Raw genomic sequence first — 17,461 nt, forward strand, 5'->3', positions numbered from 1 at the left:
GAATAAAAAAAAATAAAAAGTTCTATATCCGATTTTTGGTGTATTTTTATATCCAACCGTATTTTAAACCGTATGCTGATGATACATTCAGAAAAGTTAACGTGTTTAAATTTCTAAAAATATGGAAATAGAGGGAAGATATGGAGAACTTAATATGACAAACAGGTAAGACGTTATTTTTTCTTTCGGTATTTTTATGCTCTTAGCTTGACTGTTACATCACCATAACAAAGCAGTAATTTCAAAACAGTCCTAAAGTATTCTAGCTTTTCTACAGCTCTACTATGTCTCTTCAAACATTCTAGGTCTAGGATAATTTCAAAACATATCATACAGTTTTAACTTCTAAGTTTAAGTCTTTAAGAGTCTACTAAAATATTTCAAGCTTTTCCAGAGTTTCCTAAGACATTTCAAACTAATAAAGTCTTAAAGAAATACCTAAAACATTCTAGCCCCTTCGTTGTTCTCTGAAAAATTCCAAAATATTTCAGACTATTCTGGAAAAGTCCAGGAAAATCACTAAATATTTTCTTTTACTCTAAAATCTTCAAGAACCTCCTAGAACATTCTATACAGTCCTCAGAACTTATAAAATATTCTAAGCTGATCCAAATTTCTCCAGATATCCTTATAACATTCCAAGCTGCTATGAAGTCTTCCAGAGGCCATTAAAATATTCAAGACTGCCAAGCATCATCACAATTCCTTAAAATATTTCAGTCAGAGCATTCCTGACCACTCTACAAATTAAAAAAGAAGAAAATACAAGTAAAATACCACCACGAAAAAAACGAAGAATTTACAAAAATTAGAAAGTTTAGAAATCCAAACAAATCTCGATGAGAAGTAGAAAATTTTCATAAGAATAGGCAGTAAGGCAGAAGAAGTATGCAGAATAAGGAAATTTTACAAACCTTTTAAGAGGACAGAATGAAGGAGTGAAGAAATACAAACATTAATAAAGAAAACGAAAACTGCCTAGAAGAAGTACAACCAAACATTGATAGAAAGCGGTAAAAAGAAATACCTATATTAAAAAGAGAAAAATACCAAAAAGGGCAGTCAACATGGCAAAGAAGAGAAAGTTGCGAAAAATTTGTGACTTGAATGAAGGATATAACAGGGCTGCTTTATCCATTAGGCAATATAGGCAGCAGGTATTCGTAGCATTATACCCCTAAAATCGACCATTTCTCTGTTATTTTAAGTTGAATACACCGATTTGAGGATGCACCAAAAACATCTTTTTTCACCTAGCATCTCTTTTTTTTATTAAAACTAGAAGATTTATGAAAATATGAATCTCTCTGATTTTTCATAAACCACTTACAAAAATGTTTTATAGTGTATTCCCAAAAAACAGTCTCCGAAAAGTGTCAATTTTCAATGAAAATGGCAAATTTTTAACCACGAATAACTCAAAAAGTATTGAGTTTTCAAAAAAATTTATAAAACAGTTTTTACTTAGAATTAGGTTCTCTGGTCACTTCCGGTGTTAGTTTGATCAAAAAAATTTCCAACCCTGAGAACGGGTGGGAACCACCCCTAAGTTAAAAGCGCAATAGGATATAGGGTAGACTTTGTTTCTTGAGCTATTTCCTACTTACAGTGAAAATATCAAGTAAATTGATGCAGTAGGATGGAATTCGGAGCCAAATACCCTCACTGACTGCACTAATAGATAACTACATCATTCATACATGAATGCATTCTCTTAAAGGGCCATTTCTATACCACAATAAAATCACCAATCGCCAATAATTGACATATCTAAATATTTAAAGAAGAGGGGATTGAAAGATATTTTCCCTAATTTTGATATTGCTTTGCGCATTTATTTGTGCCTCTCAGTTGCCAACCAACGTGTCCGCTGAAAGATCATTTTCGAAAAATGTCAAGAATTGAAAATAGTCATGAAAATAATTTCCGATCAAGTATGATGCAAAAACTTCTTAACAATTTGTCGATTTTGTCCATAGAAAGTGATGTAACAAACGCGATAAATTATGACTACATTATAGATGATTTTTCCAAAGAAAAATCAAGAAAGAAATCTGATGTGATCGAACTGGAATGACAATTTTTATGTATTCTTATTTAAATAAAAAAATCTGCTTGCAATTTTTTTTTCGCAAAAATGGTACATGCTTGAAGGGCGGCTACTAGAGAATTGCCTAGGGCGTCAATTGACCTAAACGCGACCCTGGATATAAAATATACCTACTTATAATATAATTCTGGACTTACTTCGAATCGAAGCGTTTAATGGCATTCATATGGCGTTTATAACGACTTCAAAGATACCTAATCCTCAATCATTTGATTTTGCTTTTATACTCCCTACCCTCCTACAACATTCCAAATTGCTCTGAAATCCTCCTCTGTCTCCTGCAACATTCCCATATATTTATAGTTAACCAGTAACCTCTCGTTATTTCCACACAAACTCTTTACGCATTTGAATTTTTGCGAAGCAAGAAAGTCGTCTAATAAATCCATCAACTTTAAACCGATCTTGATTAGTACAAACGAGACGAGATGACAGAATGACGTCCGCTAAGGTGGCACACAAAGTTACCCGCCTTGTCTATCAGTAGGAACACACCGTGACAACTTGGCACGCCTAAGTAAGGCGCTATGCCCCAATGCAACCATGTGTACTTACAGCAGATTCAGATTCGTTGCACTGTCACAGTATATGTTCGTTAAAGTGGCATTTCTTTTAATTATTTGTGAGGACTTTAGGTTTGTCACGGATTTCGATCAAAGGAAAAGAAAAAATAGAAAATTTGAAAAACTGTTTGACTCTGTATTAAAACACAATTTATAAGATATATCTATTTACGGGGGTCCTACGACATCTCGCATTTCGATCTCCACCTTTTAGGCCGGTTCATTCCTCCTCATATATAGCTCTATCTCTTATTATTCCTCTGATTCCTTCTCTCCATTCTAATGCTGGTCTTCCTTTCCTCTTTCCTTCTTTCAAAAAGCTGTTTGGATTCTATTGTAGATATCTACGGTATTGTATCTACCTAAATACTTTCTGTTCTTTTTCTTATTTCTTCATTTGAGATGTGATCAACTCTTGATATCCAATTTAACACGCTCTTCTTAGCTTGCCCATTTCTACTACTTCCAGTGTTTTTCTTCTCTTTTATCGTCATTTGCCAACATTTAGATCCGTACGTCAAAATTGGTTCTACAATTATTAATTATTGTAGATTGTAGACTTGTAGATTGTCATTTTTATTCGTAAACTAATTTTAGGGGCCAAAGTAACAAATCTAGTGCTTGTAGCACATTTCTGCCCCGTTGTATTTTCTACTGGGTCTCCCGTTTCAATTACCTTCCTTCGCTATCACTGTCCCTAGGTATTTAAATTCTTCGATTTTTTTTAAATCTATCTTCGTCCTCTCTTTCGTCGTCCTTTATTCTAATATATTCCGTTTTGTTTATGTTGATTGTGAGTCCCCAATTTTCGTTTTCTTCGGTTAACTTTTAAATCATAATGTCTTCCTCATCCTTTGCCAGAATCATTTGATCGTATGCGAAGAAATGATTATTTGTTAGGTACATACTTGTTGAAGTTATACTTCTTACGATCGAGGGTGAAATTTTATACCTACTTACCTGGCGCATGCGCAGACAGACAGTATGTAGTTCGTTGCTAATCTTTCAAATTATGTATGTATCAGCGCAAATAAGTCATTAAAAGAATATATTAGTGTTTTTAGTAAATGTATTATTTATTATAATTTTTGTGTCTTTGGATTTGTCTTCCTCGGGAATAAAATATTTTATAATAATAGTAAGTATATTTACTTTAAATTTTAAAGTATTTTTATGCCTCACTTGGTCTATTAAATTTGTCAGTATGTATGAGAAATCTTGAAAGCTGTCAAAGCAAAGGGAGTTTAGCTCGGTGGTAGCGCGTTCGACCGGAGATCGAGAGGTCCCTGGTTCAATTCCGTGTGTTATCTAACTTTTTTCTATAGTATTGTTTTAATAAAAATTTTTGGAAAGTAGTAAGTAAAAATTAGTTTAATCTTTAAATACAAATAACCTGTTGAAAGTATATTTATTTCGTTGAAATCATTAAATAGAAGTATAACTTCTTACGTGCGTACAAAGTACACACACATTCTTTTTTCAAGTTATTTTATTGCCATTCCTGTGTATTTTCTCTTTTCTCCTTCAGTCGTTCTGAAGCTATTTTCTTGTGGCATTTTTGTAATTATTATTTGTTCTTCTCCAGTTGTTTAATGCTTCCTGAATATAGATTTTGAATAGAGTTTGGGACAAAGAACATCCTTGTTAAGCCTTTTGTGACAAGAATTGCGTCTGAAATTTTATTTTTCATTTTAAGGCACTTTTTGCATTTATGTAGGTATCTACATATTCGCTATAGCGTTGATGTATGCATTAGATACTTAGACATGCCTTCGTCAGTATTTCAAATAATCTTTTTACTATACTATATCATAGGCCTTCTCTAAGTCAACGAACACTAATAAATCGCTAAATTTCTGGCTGTTCTTTTCTCTGGCCTTCTATACCTACCTAATTTGTTGAAGCACAAATATATACCTATTATCAAGATACATAAAGATACATAGGTACCTGTATTAAGTAATTGGAGAAAGGGAAAGAAATATTGAGTAAACTAATGGATACAATAATATTTTTTTATTGTTTTCTTCTTCTTTTTCCTAACAGGGCATTTTTATCCATTAACTGTATTAACTCATATTTTGAATTTTTTAAATCGCATTTACACCGTTTTATTTTACTGTCATGTGTCCATGTGTCACAGAAGATGTACAAAGGAGCATTTTGAATCCTTTCTGGTAAACTATAACAAGTGACCAAAATTTTTTTTTTGTTTTTATTATCTATGTTATCTTTGGACCTTTCTTTGTGTAAGGCCTTTCTTTGTGTACAAATTTGTTCTAAATAAACAAAACCTTTTTAATCATCGGCGCCCATACACATGGGCAGGGAAGCGTGGCCCCCCTAGGTTTTCGGGTGCTTTCTTCACGTCTGCCCCCCTAAAAATGTTTATATGAGCGCCCATGTTTTTAATCAAATACAAAATATTTCCATGATGTAGGAGAGTGATTGAGGATGAAATTTGCACTGGTCAAAAATATAAGTCAAAGCACAACCCTACTATTCAAGATTTTTTATTGTTTACCCTAAAATCATTTCTGCAGTTTGAAATTATTCTTAAAATCTTTTGCCTTTTGCACTCGGTTACAACCTGAAGATTAGATGACCCTCTATACCTACTCGAATCATATGTATACATTTAGGCGTACTAATTTAATATTTAAAGTTCATAGAAATAGCACCTTTGTTTATAGCAATAAAAAGAGTATAGTATATAATAATTTCGTTTTTTTTTAATATTATTGTGAAGAATATTAATTTTACATTTCGTTGTCTCAGAGAAAAATAATTTTGACACTTAAACAGTCGAAGGCCACAGCTGACAATGAGCTGACAGCTGTTTCTAACCTAACATTAGGTGACGTTTAGTTTGTTGACGTTTCAAAAAGAAAATACTAATTTAATCTACCTTAAAATATTATTTTTCCTGCAATTTTCACGTACCTCTAAATAGTTTTCACAATGACTGAAAGTAAGAGTGATATTTTAGACCTAGACACCGAAACACTTTTTAAAGAACATAATATCGATAAAATTATTGAGATAAAAAAGACCCTAGATGCAGAAATAGAACGAAAACGGAAAGATTTAAGATCAATGATTGGGTAAGAATATTTTACAGATATTAAATACTAATAAATTATTTATAAAAATCAATTTTAACATTTTAGCGACCGTTACAAAGATATTCTAGTAGCTTCAGATGCAATTACATGTATGAAAGACATTTCCCAGAATATTGTAGATAGCCTCACAAGAATTACAGGAACTTGTGAAAATCTTCTTAGTAGTATTAATAATATCGACACTGGACCCAATTATGCAGTGAATAGGTAAATATTTAGTGAGTTTTTAAGGAAAATAACTTGTTGTTTGTAGGACTTACATTTGTAAGTTTTAAGCCGTTTTTAAGTTACAAAATGCATCGAAAAGTTTTATAGACATTTTGAAAGTACAACATATCTTTTTAAACAAATATATTCAAAATTTAGTTTGGTTTTGCCTGTAAAAGTTTTAGTATAATGAATTGATTACCCAAAATGGTGATAATAACCAAATTTATTGATTAAAACAAGGTCATAGTTTCAATAAATTTCATTGCTAAGGTAAATTAATGCAAGAGATAGTGATGCGCAACATATAGCCTCTCCTGTCCAATTGTCAACCCCACCTGCCTGTGTGATTATCTTGATTCTTGATCATCTGCTGCATCCTACTAGATAACACACAGGCTCTGACGTGAATGATTGCCGCTAAAAACAATCTACCACTGGCAAAACCTGATTGTCCTTGGGTTGGGAAATCAGTTGAGGGTGGTTGAATCAACAAATGGTCAGCAGCATAAGAATGCAGAAGACAAAGGAGAACCACTACATTAAAGACTCATAGAGTACCCTCAGGAAAATCAGCATAAAATTGACACTTTAATTGCAATCTGTTACCAAAGAATATATACTCTCTAAGAAGAAGAGTTTGAATGGAACAGATGGTCACGTTTATTTGTCCCTTGAAAATACTGTAGTCATTGTCAGGCCACATGAACCTACTCAGTAGGTGCACAAGATCCTATGCTGAAACGTTATAGGGTAGTACCCTTCTATACAGGGTGTTTCATTGGGAAAGTAACATATGTTAACTACAGAAAGAGGACACTTAGGCGATCTCAAAAATACCATACTTAATGGATCTTACTCCATTAATAACAAAGATACCGAGTGTTTTATCTATTTTGCCATTTTCTTAATTGGTTCATAACTTTTTAACCACACTGTATATTTATTTTATATTTGGCACACAAATATCGTTTAAGGTGAAAAAATTGGAAAAATATTCCAACCCAAAAACAACACCCTGTACATTAAATTTTTTTAAAATGGATTTTTCGGTTGAAAAGAGGATGAAAAACTAAATTTAGTGGTATACTTTGAATTTTTGGCAAAATGATTTTTCTGGTCAAATTTGGATTTAAATTCTGAAATTATGTGAATTTCGAGAACTCTAAGTAGAAAAAAATTGAAATACAGCTTAAAACTTGTCAACCGCACTATATATTCATTTTTTATTTAACACGCGAATATTCTTTTATTTGTCCAATCAATTAATTTATTTACAAATAAAAAAAATCCAGGTCCAGATTAAAAAATATTGTATGAATGTTCTGACCCAAAAAAACATCCTGTATATTAAATTTTTTTAAAATGGATTTTGCATTTGAAAAGAGGCTGAAAAACTAAATTTAATGGTATACTTTGAATTTTCGGCAAAATAATTTTTCTGGTAAAATTTTGAATTTGAATTCTGAAATTATGTGAATTACGAAGCTCAAAGTATAAAAATAAACAAAATATGATTTAATTTTAATTAATACCATTATTTAATCTAAATTGGTAAAATATTAACATTTTGACACATAACAATAATTTTTGATGGTGGTAATTTTGAATAAGCACTTTAGTTTTGAATAGTTATGCTGCACATTTTCTCTGTTTTGTTATAATTTTTAGATACTTTGTTGATTAAAGTGATGTATTCTTTATTGACTCTTTATTATTTATGCATTATTTAAAGATGAATATTCGCCATAAACTATTTGTCACAGATAATAAAAAAACACTGAAATGATTTAACATTTTACCAATTTAGATTAAATAACGGTATTAATTAAAATTAAGTCGCATTTTAATTTTTTCTACTTGGAGCTCTCGCAATTGACATAATTTCAGAATTCAAATTCAAAATTTTATCAGAAAAATCATTTTGCCGAAAATTCAAAGTATACCACTAAATTTAGTTTTTCATCCTCTTTTCAAATGCAAAATCCATGTAAAAAAAATTAATATACAGGGTGTTTTTTGGGTCGGAACATTTTTACAATATTTTTTAATCCAGACCTGGATTTTTTATAATTGTAAATAAAATAATTGATTGGACACCTAAAAGAATATTCGCGTGTTAAATATAAAATAAATATACAGTGCGGTTAACAAGTTGTAAGTTGTATTTAATTTTTTTTCTACCTAGAGCTCTCGCAATTCACATACATAATTTCAGAATTCAAATTCAAAATTTGACCAGAAAAATGATTTTGCCGAAAATTCAACGTATACCACTAAATTTAGTTTTTCATCCTCTTTTTAACTAAAAAATCCATTTTTAAAAAATTTAATAGACAGGGTGTTTTTTGGGGTGGAACATTTTTACATTATTTTTTAAACCAGACCTGGATTTTTTATAATTGTAAATAAAATAATTGATTGGACACCTAAAAGAATATTCGGGTGTTAAACATAAAATAAATATACAGTACAGTTAACAAGTTGTAAGTTGTATTTATTTTTTTTTCTACTTAGAGCTCTCGCAATTCACATAATTTCAGAATTTAAATTCAAAATTTGACCAGAAAAATCATTTTGCCGAAAATTCAAAGTATACCACTAAATTTAGTTTTTCATCCTCTTTTCGACTAAAAAATCCATTTTAAAAAAATTTAATGTACAGGGTGTTGTTTTTGGGTCGGAATATTTTTCTAATATTTTTTAATCCGGGCCTGGATTTTTTACATTTGTAAATAAATTAATTTATTGTACACCTTAAAGGATATTTGCGTGCCAAATATAAAATAAATATACGGTGGGTTAACAAGTTATGAACCAAATAAGAAAATGGCAAAATAGATAAAACACCCAGTATCTCTGTTATTAATGGAGTAAGAACCATTAAGTATGGTATTTTTGAGACCGCCTAAGTGTCCTCTTTCTACAGTTAACGTATGTTACTTTCCCAATGAAACACCCTGTATAAGGTCTATATTCTTTGCTGTTACTAATTATGGAAAGTGATGGCCAGCATTTGGCAGGAGAGGTGAAACATATTATACCATGAATCCTCTCAGGCCATAAACATGCTAAAACCTAATGAAGAAATCCTAGAAATAATAAATATTATTAATCTGGACCAACTAGATCCAGACATAGAAATAAAATGCAGCATAGCAATGACTAAAAGTACTTTTATGAAAATGAAAACATTTCTTTGCAACTAAGTTTAGAACTAAGAGATATAATGATTAAGTTCTATATTTGGTCTGTACTTTTGTATGGCGCAAAAGCGTGGACACTAAAAATATCAAGAATGAACAAAATTGAAGCATTGATAAGATACCTTAGACAGCAAGAAAAACTAGTGAGGAACTACTATAATATGCTTATTTTATTTTTTAGTAAAGTATTGGAAGAACAGGCCATTGTGAGTCAAATTAAATTAGCAATTTTTATGAATGAACAAATTTGGATTGCCCTTGACGAAGAGAATAATCTAAAGGCTGCCCAGTACTATTTACTAGCTCAGCATATCCATACAGGTATGTAAAGTCTAACAAGAGAACTAGAGACTCATTAATATTCAGTTCAGCAGGATGCTATTGATCGAGGTGTGAAATTATATACACAAGGGATCCCTTGTTTATGAAATTTCACACCTTGAACAATGGCACCTCTCTCAGCTGAATATTAACTAGTCTCTTAGTTCTTTTGTTCGACTATAATATGTTTGTTTTTGTGTAAAAGTATTTTTGTTATTACAAAATGATCAAAAAAGTCTGTGTACTTATCTATTTCCTATATGATGTTGTACATGTCAAAAACTTTGAATAAACTGTAGATTCTTCTATACTATAAACTATTTCCTGATTATTTGGCATATTTTTTCTTTACTAATTTAAAAATCATCTTTATATAGGTTTGAGCCTGTCCAAGAAAGTGTTCATTGATAGAGTACCACTACTTGTCCAAGTCAAGACCAATTTGTCAGTACTTAGGTCAAAAATATTACAGAAAATCATAGAGAAGCTAGAATATGTAGAGACTTCAGCACAGGTAAATTGATCATTTATCTTAAATAGGTATCATAAAAATAATATTTACTTTTGTTGCAGGAAACAAGTCAAAATTTGAACGCCTTTTTGTTGCTGGAAAATCAGGGTTGCAATGATTTGATCAGCATTTTTATTGAGCATCGCAGAACTGCTTTGAACACTGTTATTAATAGTCAATATTCGAGTGTGAGGGCTCAGATATGTTCCATGGTCAAGTGTCTTATCACTACAGTTCATCTTCTGCATGACTGCTTTCTTAGTAAGTTATTTTTTTTGTTATACAGTAATGAGTGCGTTAAGAACTGGCAAAACAATGCAAAAGGTGGAAAACATTAAATTGTGAGATAGTAGGAGATAAAGCTAGTAGTTCTTATACGTGGCTAGTTGACTTCAGTCATAATTATACATATAGTCCAGAAAGCCACTGCGCATCCGTTAGGAAAAATATTCTAATTTGGATTTTTTGCACAGTCTTACTCAAATTTGCATGTTGCCAGGACCAAAAGGTGGTCAAAAATTTTTTTAAACGTTTTTTTTTGTTTTTTTCCTAAAATTATTTTTTTTGCATGGAAAAAAGTTTTTTTAGGGTTTTTGGATTATTCCAAACAGAAAAGGTCTTTAGTGTGACTTTTCTCTAAAAATGATAGTTTTTGACATATAAGCGATTAAAAATTGAAAAATTGCGAAATCGGCCATTTTTAACCCTCAAAAACTATGTGAAAAACTGAAAATTTGAATGTTGCCAAGGTAGGTAGATATTCTTTAAACATCGATTGATGAAATCCCGAAGAGTTTTTTGCAATACAATATTCAAAACTCCTTTGTTTTTTAATTGCTAATCAAGCGTGTGCGACACTATTTTCCACCGACAGTATGGTGCAAATGAAAGGAATAAAGGTCGATTTTTATTTTTAAGTTATGATATTGTGGCATATATGGTATATACCCTATTCCACGAACATACGCCTGTTTTGGATTACTTCGACAACGAATATTTTACTGTGCAAAATAAGAAGGACGAAAGTAAATTGCAAATTACATTATTGTTTATTGGAATAATTATTAGCGCCATTTACTTTCGTACTTCTTATGTTGCACAGTAAAATATTCGTTGTCGAAGTAATCCAAAACAGGCGTATGTTCGTGGAATGGCCCATACTAGTGACGTCATCCGTCTGGGTGATGACGTAATCGATGATTTTTTTAAATGAGAATAGGGGTCGTGTGGTAGCTCATTTGAAAGGTTCTTCAATTCTCTATTCAGTAATGTAAACATTTACATAATTATTTATACAGGGTGTCCTTCTACTTCTTTTTTTGTCAAATAATTTAATTTAATAAACATTTTTTGGACACCCTGTATAAATAATTATGTAAATCAAAAATGAATAACCATTTTCAATTTCGTTGCAAAACGAAAATACAGCCGAACCATATTCTAGTCCAATCAGAGAGTGCATCAAGCACCTCTACCGGTTTCGAAACTTATTAGTCTCTCATCAGGAGGCACATATGCTGCTCTCTCTGATCCAACCAAAACAAACCCCAGATAGAAAACTATCATTTTTAGAGAAAAGTCACTAAAGATCTTTTCTGTTTGGAATGATCCAAAAAAACCTAAAAAAAACTTTTTCCGTGCAAATAAAATAATTTTAGGAAAAAAAAACAAAAAAAAACGTTTAAAAAATTTTTGACCACATTTTGGTCCTGGCAACATGCAAATTTGTTAAAAGGAGTCCTTTTTGAGTAAGATTGTGTAAAAAATCCGAATCAGAATATTTTTCCTAGCGGATGCGCAGTGGCTTTCTGGACTAATGTGACGTTGGAAAAATTTTTACTTTAATTTCCCTTATCATCTTGATTAGAGTGTATGCGACATCTCAAATCATAGTGGAAATTATTCTTTAATCAATAATTTAATTTTGTATTAAAAAATTCCTACTAATTACTGTTTTTATTTATATTTGCTTTATTAACTTCAATCAGTTATAACTTTAAGTGAAATTAAAAAAATGTTAATGTTCGATCTCATATGACGTATACTTAATTATAACTGAAATCAACTAGCTCTTAAGCTAACGTCTAAAGGTTGGAAATTATCGATAGTAGTAATACAATATAATGTTAATTTATAGGTTTCTATCCATAATTTCCCACCCCTATTAATTTCTTCTCTTTTTATTTCATAACATATTATGTTTTCCATCTTTTGCGTTATTTTGTCAGTTGTTAGCGCACTCATCACTGTATATTGTATTACTCCCTGTTAAAATTGAATAGAAATCATTTTAATAATTCTGAATTAAGTGGAATGTGGAATTTGTATAAAAATTAGAAAAGCAAGCGAAAATATGTCTCAATATTTCCAGATTGAAATAAGTGTCTATTCACAGTGTGTAAACAAATGTTTTTCATCTTCATATTGAATAAAGGTCAAAAATTTCTGTTTTTATTGTTGTGTGTAAAGAGAGCAAATATATGTTGTATAAATTATTTTTATTGTTTTTAGGTGTTAAAAATGGTTGCAAAGGTCTCATTTGGCAACAACTGCAAGACATCATGTCCCCCTCCGCCCCACCCACATTATCCAAACTGGACCTACCCTTTACCCATCAGGATGATTATATACCTGACGTTATAAGCAAATTTAGGTAATGTATGCTTGTGAATGCTTTGAACATTTTTCTATTTGATATAGGATATGGTTGAATGCTTGAATATACGAATTTTAGAGAAATAAAAGGCCGATATTGAGCACAGTTTTTATTAAATCACTCCCAAGTATACTTTCTCTCTTAGAGCATCATCATAAGAGATGGCCACTCACCAGACCTAATGCCACCTGATGCATACATATGGGAAATGCTGAAGGAGGGAAACTGATCCACCGTCTAGTATTCTGGAATTACGTACCGGTATTAAAGCTATTATTTAGATGCCTCTGATGATGCTCTAAAAACGAAAGTATACTTGGGCAAGGTTTAATAAATTACAGTGCTCGATATCTGCCTTTTATTTCTCTAAAAATTTTCTATTTTTGGTGTTGTAGGCCTGCAGGCAAGTTCTTAAATCAGGCGGAAAACTATGTACAAAACACGGAGGGTATCATTAAAAATTGGTTGGATTCAACCCGGACAGTTGTTCGAGCTGGCTTGAAGAAAGCTATAGAATTGGTCCCCAATATGAAGGGGTTGCACCTAGTACGGGAGGAATCTTTAAAAATACGTAAGTATAAACGAAATATTTGAGACAATACATCCGACAAAGGGGAGATGGTCCTTCAAGTGACAACAGTGGTTACAGTTGATTTTCACTTCGTAATAAACTTCAAATAATTGGGGAATTACAAATTTGATAATTCAGGCTGTTGACGCCAATATTCGAACTCGTACACACTGGTTTAGAAAGCCGTAGCTGAGCTATGGCCATCCACAACAAAATTAGTATGATTGAATAGGTACGTTCAATACCTCTCAAATGAGATATTATTTGCTATAAGGTCCCATTTAAAATTATCAGTTACAGTGACTCTGTAGCGTCATCTATCACTAAAGTCCGGATTATAAGCATGACAGAAAGGTCAAAATAAGCACTTCTATAAGCAAAAAAATGTTGCAAAAATAAGCAAATATTTTTTATGAAATAAGCGAGGTTCAAGAAAAAAAACGTGTAAGTAAACATGGATATAATGATATAAATATGAATAGAGGACATTAACATTAAATTACATTTATTTTTAATTATCGTATTATTAACATTTATTTATTTATTTATTTATTTATTTATTATTTATTTTTATTTATTTATTGTTTTTACATATGACCTGGCCTATAGTGACTAATCCAGGTCGTTTTTTCCTGATGGGATTACAGATATTTTTTTATATTTTTACATTTTTTACTAAACTACTAAATCTATTTTTACAATTTATTGACTAATTTGCCATAATCTATTAATTACATTACAAACATTTACAAACAAATACATTTAACAAATTTAAGTAAACATAAAATATTTTTGGTACCATCAACTCCCGTCTAAGTTATAAAGACAGTCCCTCTATTTTCAGAAGAGAGTTGGTAGTCTTTTTTTTTTTAATTTAATGAATTATTTATTGATTTCTTATTTTTATTCATTTATTTTATATTGAATTATTATTATTATAATTGTAAATATCTATTTTTGAATTTATATTTTATTTTATTTATTTTAAGTTCATCTTACTCAACTTCATCAGGGTTGGATTATTTGTTGTCTTCTTCTATTATTATAGATTTCTTGTTGTTTTTTTAGATATTATTTCTGTTAGATTGTTTAATATTCCAAAATATTCTTCATTTTGTAATATATCTCTTATTTCAATTCTTTCTAATCTTCTTCTCATTTCTCTATGTTCTTCATTTTCTATAGTATTTTCACAATGTAACACTATATGTTCTGGTGTACCTAGTTCTCCACATTCACAATATGCATCATCTTTTAAGTTAAATCTTTCCAAATATGTTGGGTACGGTCCATGTCCTGTTAAAAAGTGTACTAAACCTTGTTTTGGATTAAAATAATTTGGAATGTTTTCTAATATTGGTATAAAATTGTATAAACGTCTAGATTTTGTTGAATTTTCCCATTCATTTTGTCTTTTTCTATTTATTATTTCTTTTAATTCTCTTTTATTTCTTATATCTAATCCTATTATTTGTATTATTTTTTCATATTTTTCTTTTTTTAGCCAATAATTACATGCTCTTTTTTGTGTTTCTAAATGCATTGGCATTACTCCAGTTAAAACTGTGAGTGCCTGTGTTGCAGTTGTTCCAAATGCTCCCGTCATTCTTACAAGAAATCCTCTCTGAGCTCTATTTAATTTTTCTGCATTTTTTTTTATTTATTAATCTATGTGCCCATACACTTGAACCGTACCCTACAATTGATGCAAGTATTGTACTTAGGTATATTCTCATCTGTCGGAACGAAATTCTATATTCCTTCTGTGCTAGACTAGCAATGCTATGCATGATCTTTGTTGCCTTTTCACAGACACAACTCATGTATTTTGTAAATAATTTTTGTTCGTCTATTATAATCCTTAAATATCTTGTTTCCATTTTTCTTTTTATTGTTTTCCCTCTAATTTTTATAATTGGATCTCTTTCTAAATTTCCTTTTATTAAACTATATGTTGTTTTTGAATCTGATATTGTTAATTTTACTTTATTCATCCAATCATTTACTCTTATTAATACTTCATTTGATTTATTTTCTAATTCTCTTCTTGAGTTTGCATCTATGATCAACAACAAATCATCTGCATATGCTATGCTTCCAAGCACTTCAGGATCTATAGTCAATTGTTCCAACAGTTCCTCTAGCATTACATCCCAGAACATAGGTCCACATACTGATCCTTGTGGACATCCTTTTGTGATATGTTTTGTCTTTTTTACTGTTGGACAGCTTAGGCTTGCATATCGGTCTTGACAGTAGTTTCTGAGACTTCCGTACAGATTCTTTGGACATCTCATTCTTCGAAGTCTTTCAAAGAATGACGGCCACCAAAGATTGTCAAAAGCCCCAGACACGTCTATAAAGATCATTAAAACATACTTTTTTATGCTTTCATTTACTATTTCAAATACTTTATTTATTGCATCTTCTGTTGATCTACCTTTCCTAAAATTAAAATCGTATTATTAACAATAAATAAAAAATTATCAAAGTGTTAAGCTATAATGTAAAAAGAGTCGAAAAATAATTAACATATTACTATATTTTTTATTCATGGCCATTAGCATAAAAACAATTAACAATAATATGATTTTCAAAATTTTCTTGTAAAAGCTATGTCTTATATCTGTATATATATATATATATATATATATATATATATATATATATATATATATATATATATATATATAAAGAAAAAAGAAGTACTTTGTTGACTTGTTTATAAAAAACACTTTTGAGTTTCGGTGGGTTGGAGTCAATAAAAAGGGGCTGTTAGAATACTATTTTTTATTACTCGAGCTTTCGAATGTGTTTACATTCATTTTCAAGAGCTAAAAAGTAACTGATAAAGTGGAAACAAAGATCATGTAAAAATATAACTCACCAGATAAATCTAGATTGGTTATTAAAACTTGCTAACATTAATACATATAAATAAGAGGAAAACTATTAATATCCATAAAATGAATTCTTCCCAGACTGCATAATATAAATTAATGGCCAAAAGATTTAAATTTTTTTTCAAATGAATTTTGAATTTGTATGATCGGTAAATTGGAAAAAATTTTAATACAAAAAGTCAATGTCAGTGAAAAAATCAGAAAAAAAAAAAAAAAAAAAAAAAAAAAAAAAAAAAAAAAAAAAATCAAAAAATTTAAAAAAAAAAAAATTTAACAACATAAAAATTTTGTGCAATGAAGGTAATAAATTCAAAAGGACTTTTTTGGAAATGGTATCTATTAGTAGAAGTGATCATAGTTTAAATAAAAGATCAGAAATTCAAAATTTAAGCAAAATTTATAATTACATCATTTCCTTATAATTTTAAATAATATTCAGAGCACCATAAATATTTCACTTTTTTCACATCCTTATTACATTTCTTTTGTACTTCTGTAAACTACTAAAATATTTTTTTCTCTACTTATTTATTTCTTCTTTCTTTTTTTTTTAACAAATCATCACGTTATAATATATTTAAATAAATTACTTTTAGCTACTTGTCGATGTAGGCTGATTTTTTCACTGACATTGACTTTTTGTATTAAAATTTTTTCCAATTTACCGATCATACAAATTCAAAATTCATTTGAAAAAAAAAAAAAAAAAAATTTAAATCTTTTGGCCATTAATTTATATTATGCAGTCTGGGAAGAATTCATTTTATGGATATTAATAGTTTTCCTCTTATTTATATGTATTAATGTTAGCAAGTTTTAATAACCAATCTAGATTTATCTGGTGAGTTATATTTTTACATGATCTTTGTTTCCACTTTATCAGTTACTTTTTAGCTCTTGAAAATGAATGTAAACACATTCGAAAGCTCGAGTAATAAAAAATAGTATTCTAACAACCCCTTTTTATTGACTCCAACCCACCGAAACTCAAAAGTGTTTTTTATATATATATATATATATATATATATATATATATATATATATATATATATATATATATATATTTATACGTAGAAAAAGTTCTTTCAACATCTGCAGATGTGATTGGTGCGTAAAATTTAGCAAATGTACCGGTACTATTTTACAACAATATAATAAATTTGGGCTGTCTGCAGACAAATATTAGTTCATTACATGACAGGTATAACGATGGTTTTTCCCTTTTATCTCCTAAGCCTAAAATTCTTATGGTTTATTGAATTATTAGAGTTTTATAGCTCTGTATACT

General features: G+C 29.9%; 1 protein-coding gene across 1 annotated transcript in view; it reads left to right on the top strand.

Annotated features, from left to right (window-relative positions):
• The first annotated feature begins 5,518 nt into the window (after positions 1-5,518).
• The window catches only part of LOC114325403 (conserved oligomeric Golgi complex subunit 1), a 28,810-nt gene continuing 16,867 nt past the window's right edge, over positions 5,519-17,461 (top strand). Inside the window, exons 1-7 of the mRNA XM_028273471.2 lie at positions 5,519-5,777; positions 5,844-6,005; positions 9,393-9,532; positions 9,910-10,046; positions 10,106-10,304; positions 12,555-12,696; positions 13,095-13,270. Of these exons, the coding sequence (XP_028129272.2) occupies positions 5,635-5,777; positions 5,844-6,005; positions 9,393-9,532; positions 9,910-10,046; positions 10,106-10,304; positions 12,555-12,696; positions 13,095-13,270 (1,099 nt within the window). The 5' untranslated portion in view covers positions 5,519-5,634. The remainder of the gene's footprint in view (positions 5,778-5,843; positions 6,006-9,392; positions 9,533-9,909; positions 10,047-10,105; positions 10,305-12,554; positions 12,697-13,094; positions 13,271-17,461) is intronic.

Source organism: Diabrotica virgifera, chromosome 6, assembly GCF_917563875.1.
Source record: "Diabrotica virgifera virgifera chromosome 6, PGI_DIABVI_V3a".
In the NCBI taxonomy this organism is placed as follows: domain Eukaryota; kingdom Metazoa; phylum Arthropoda; class Insecta; order Coleoptera; family Chrysomelidae; genus Diabrotica; species Diabrotica virgifera.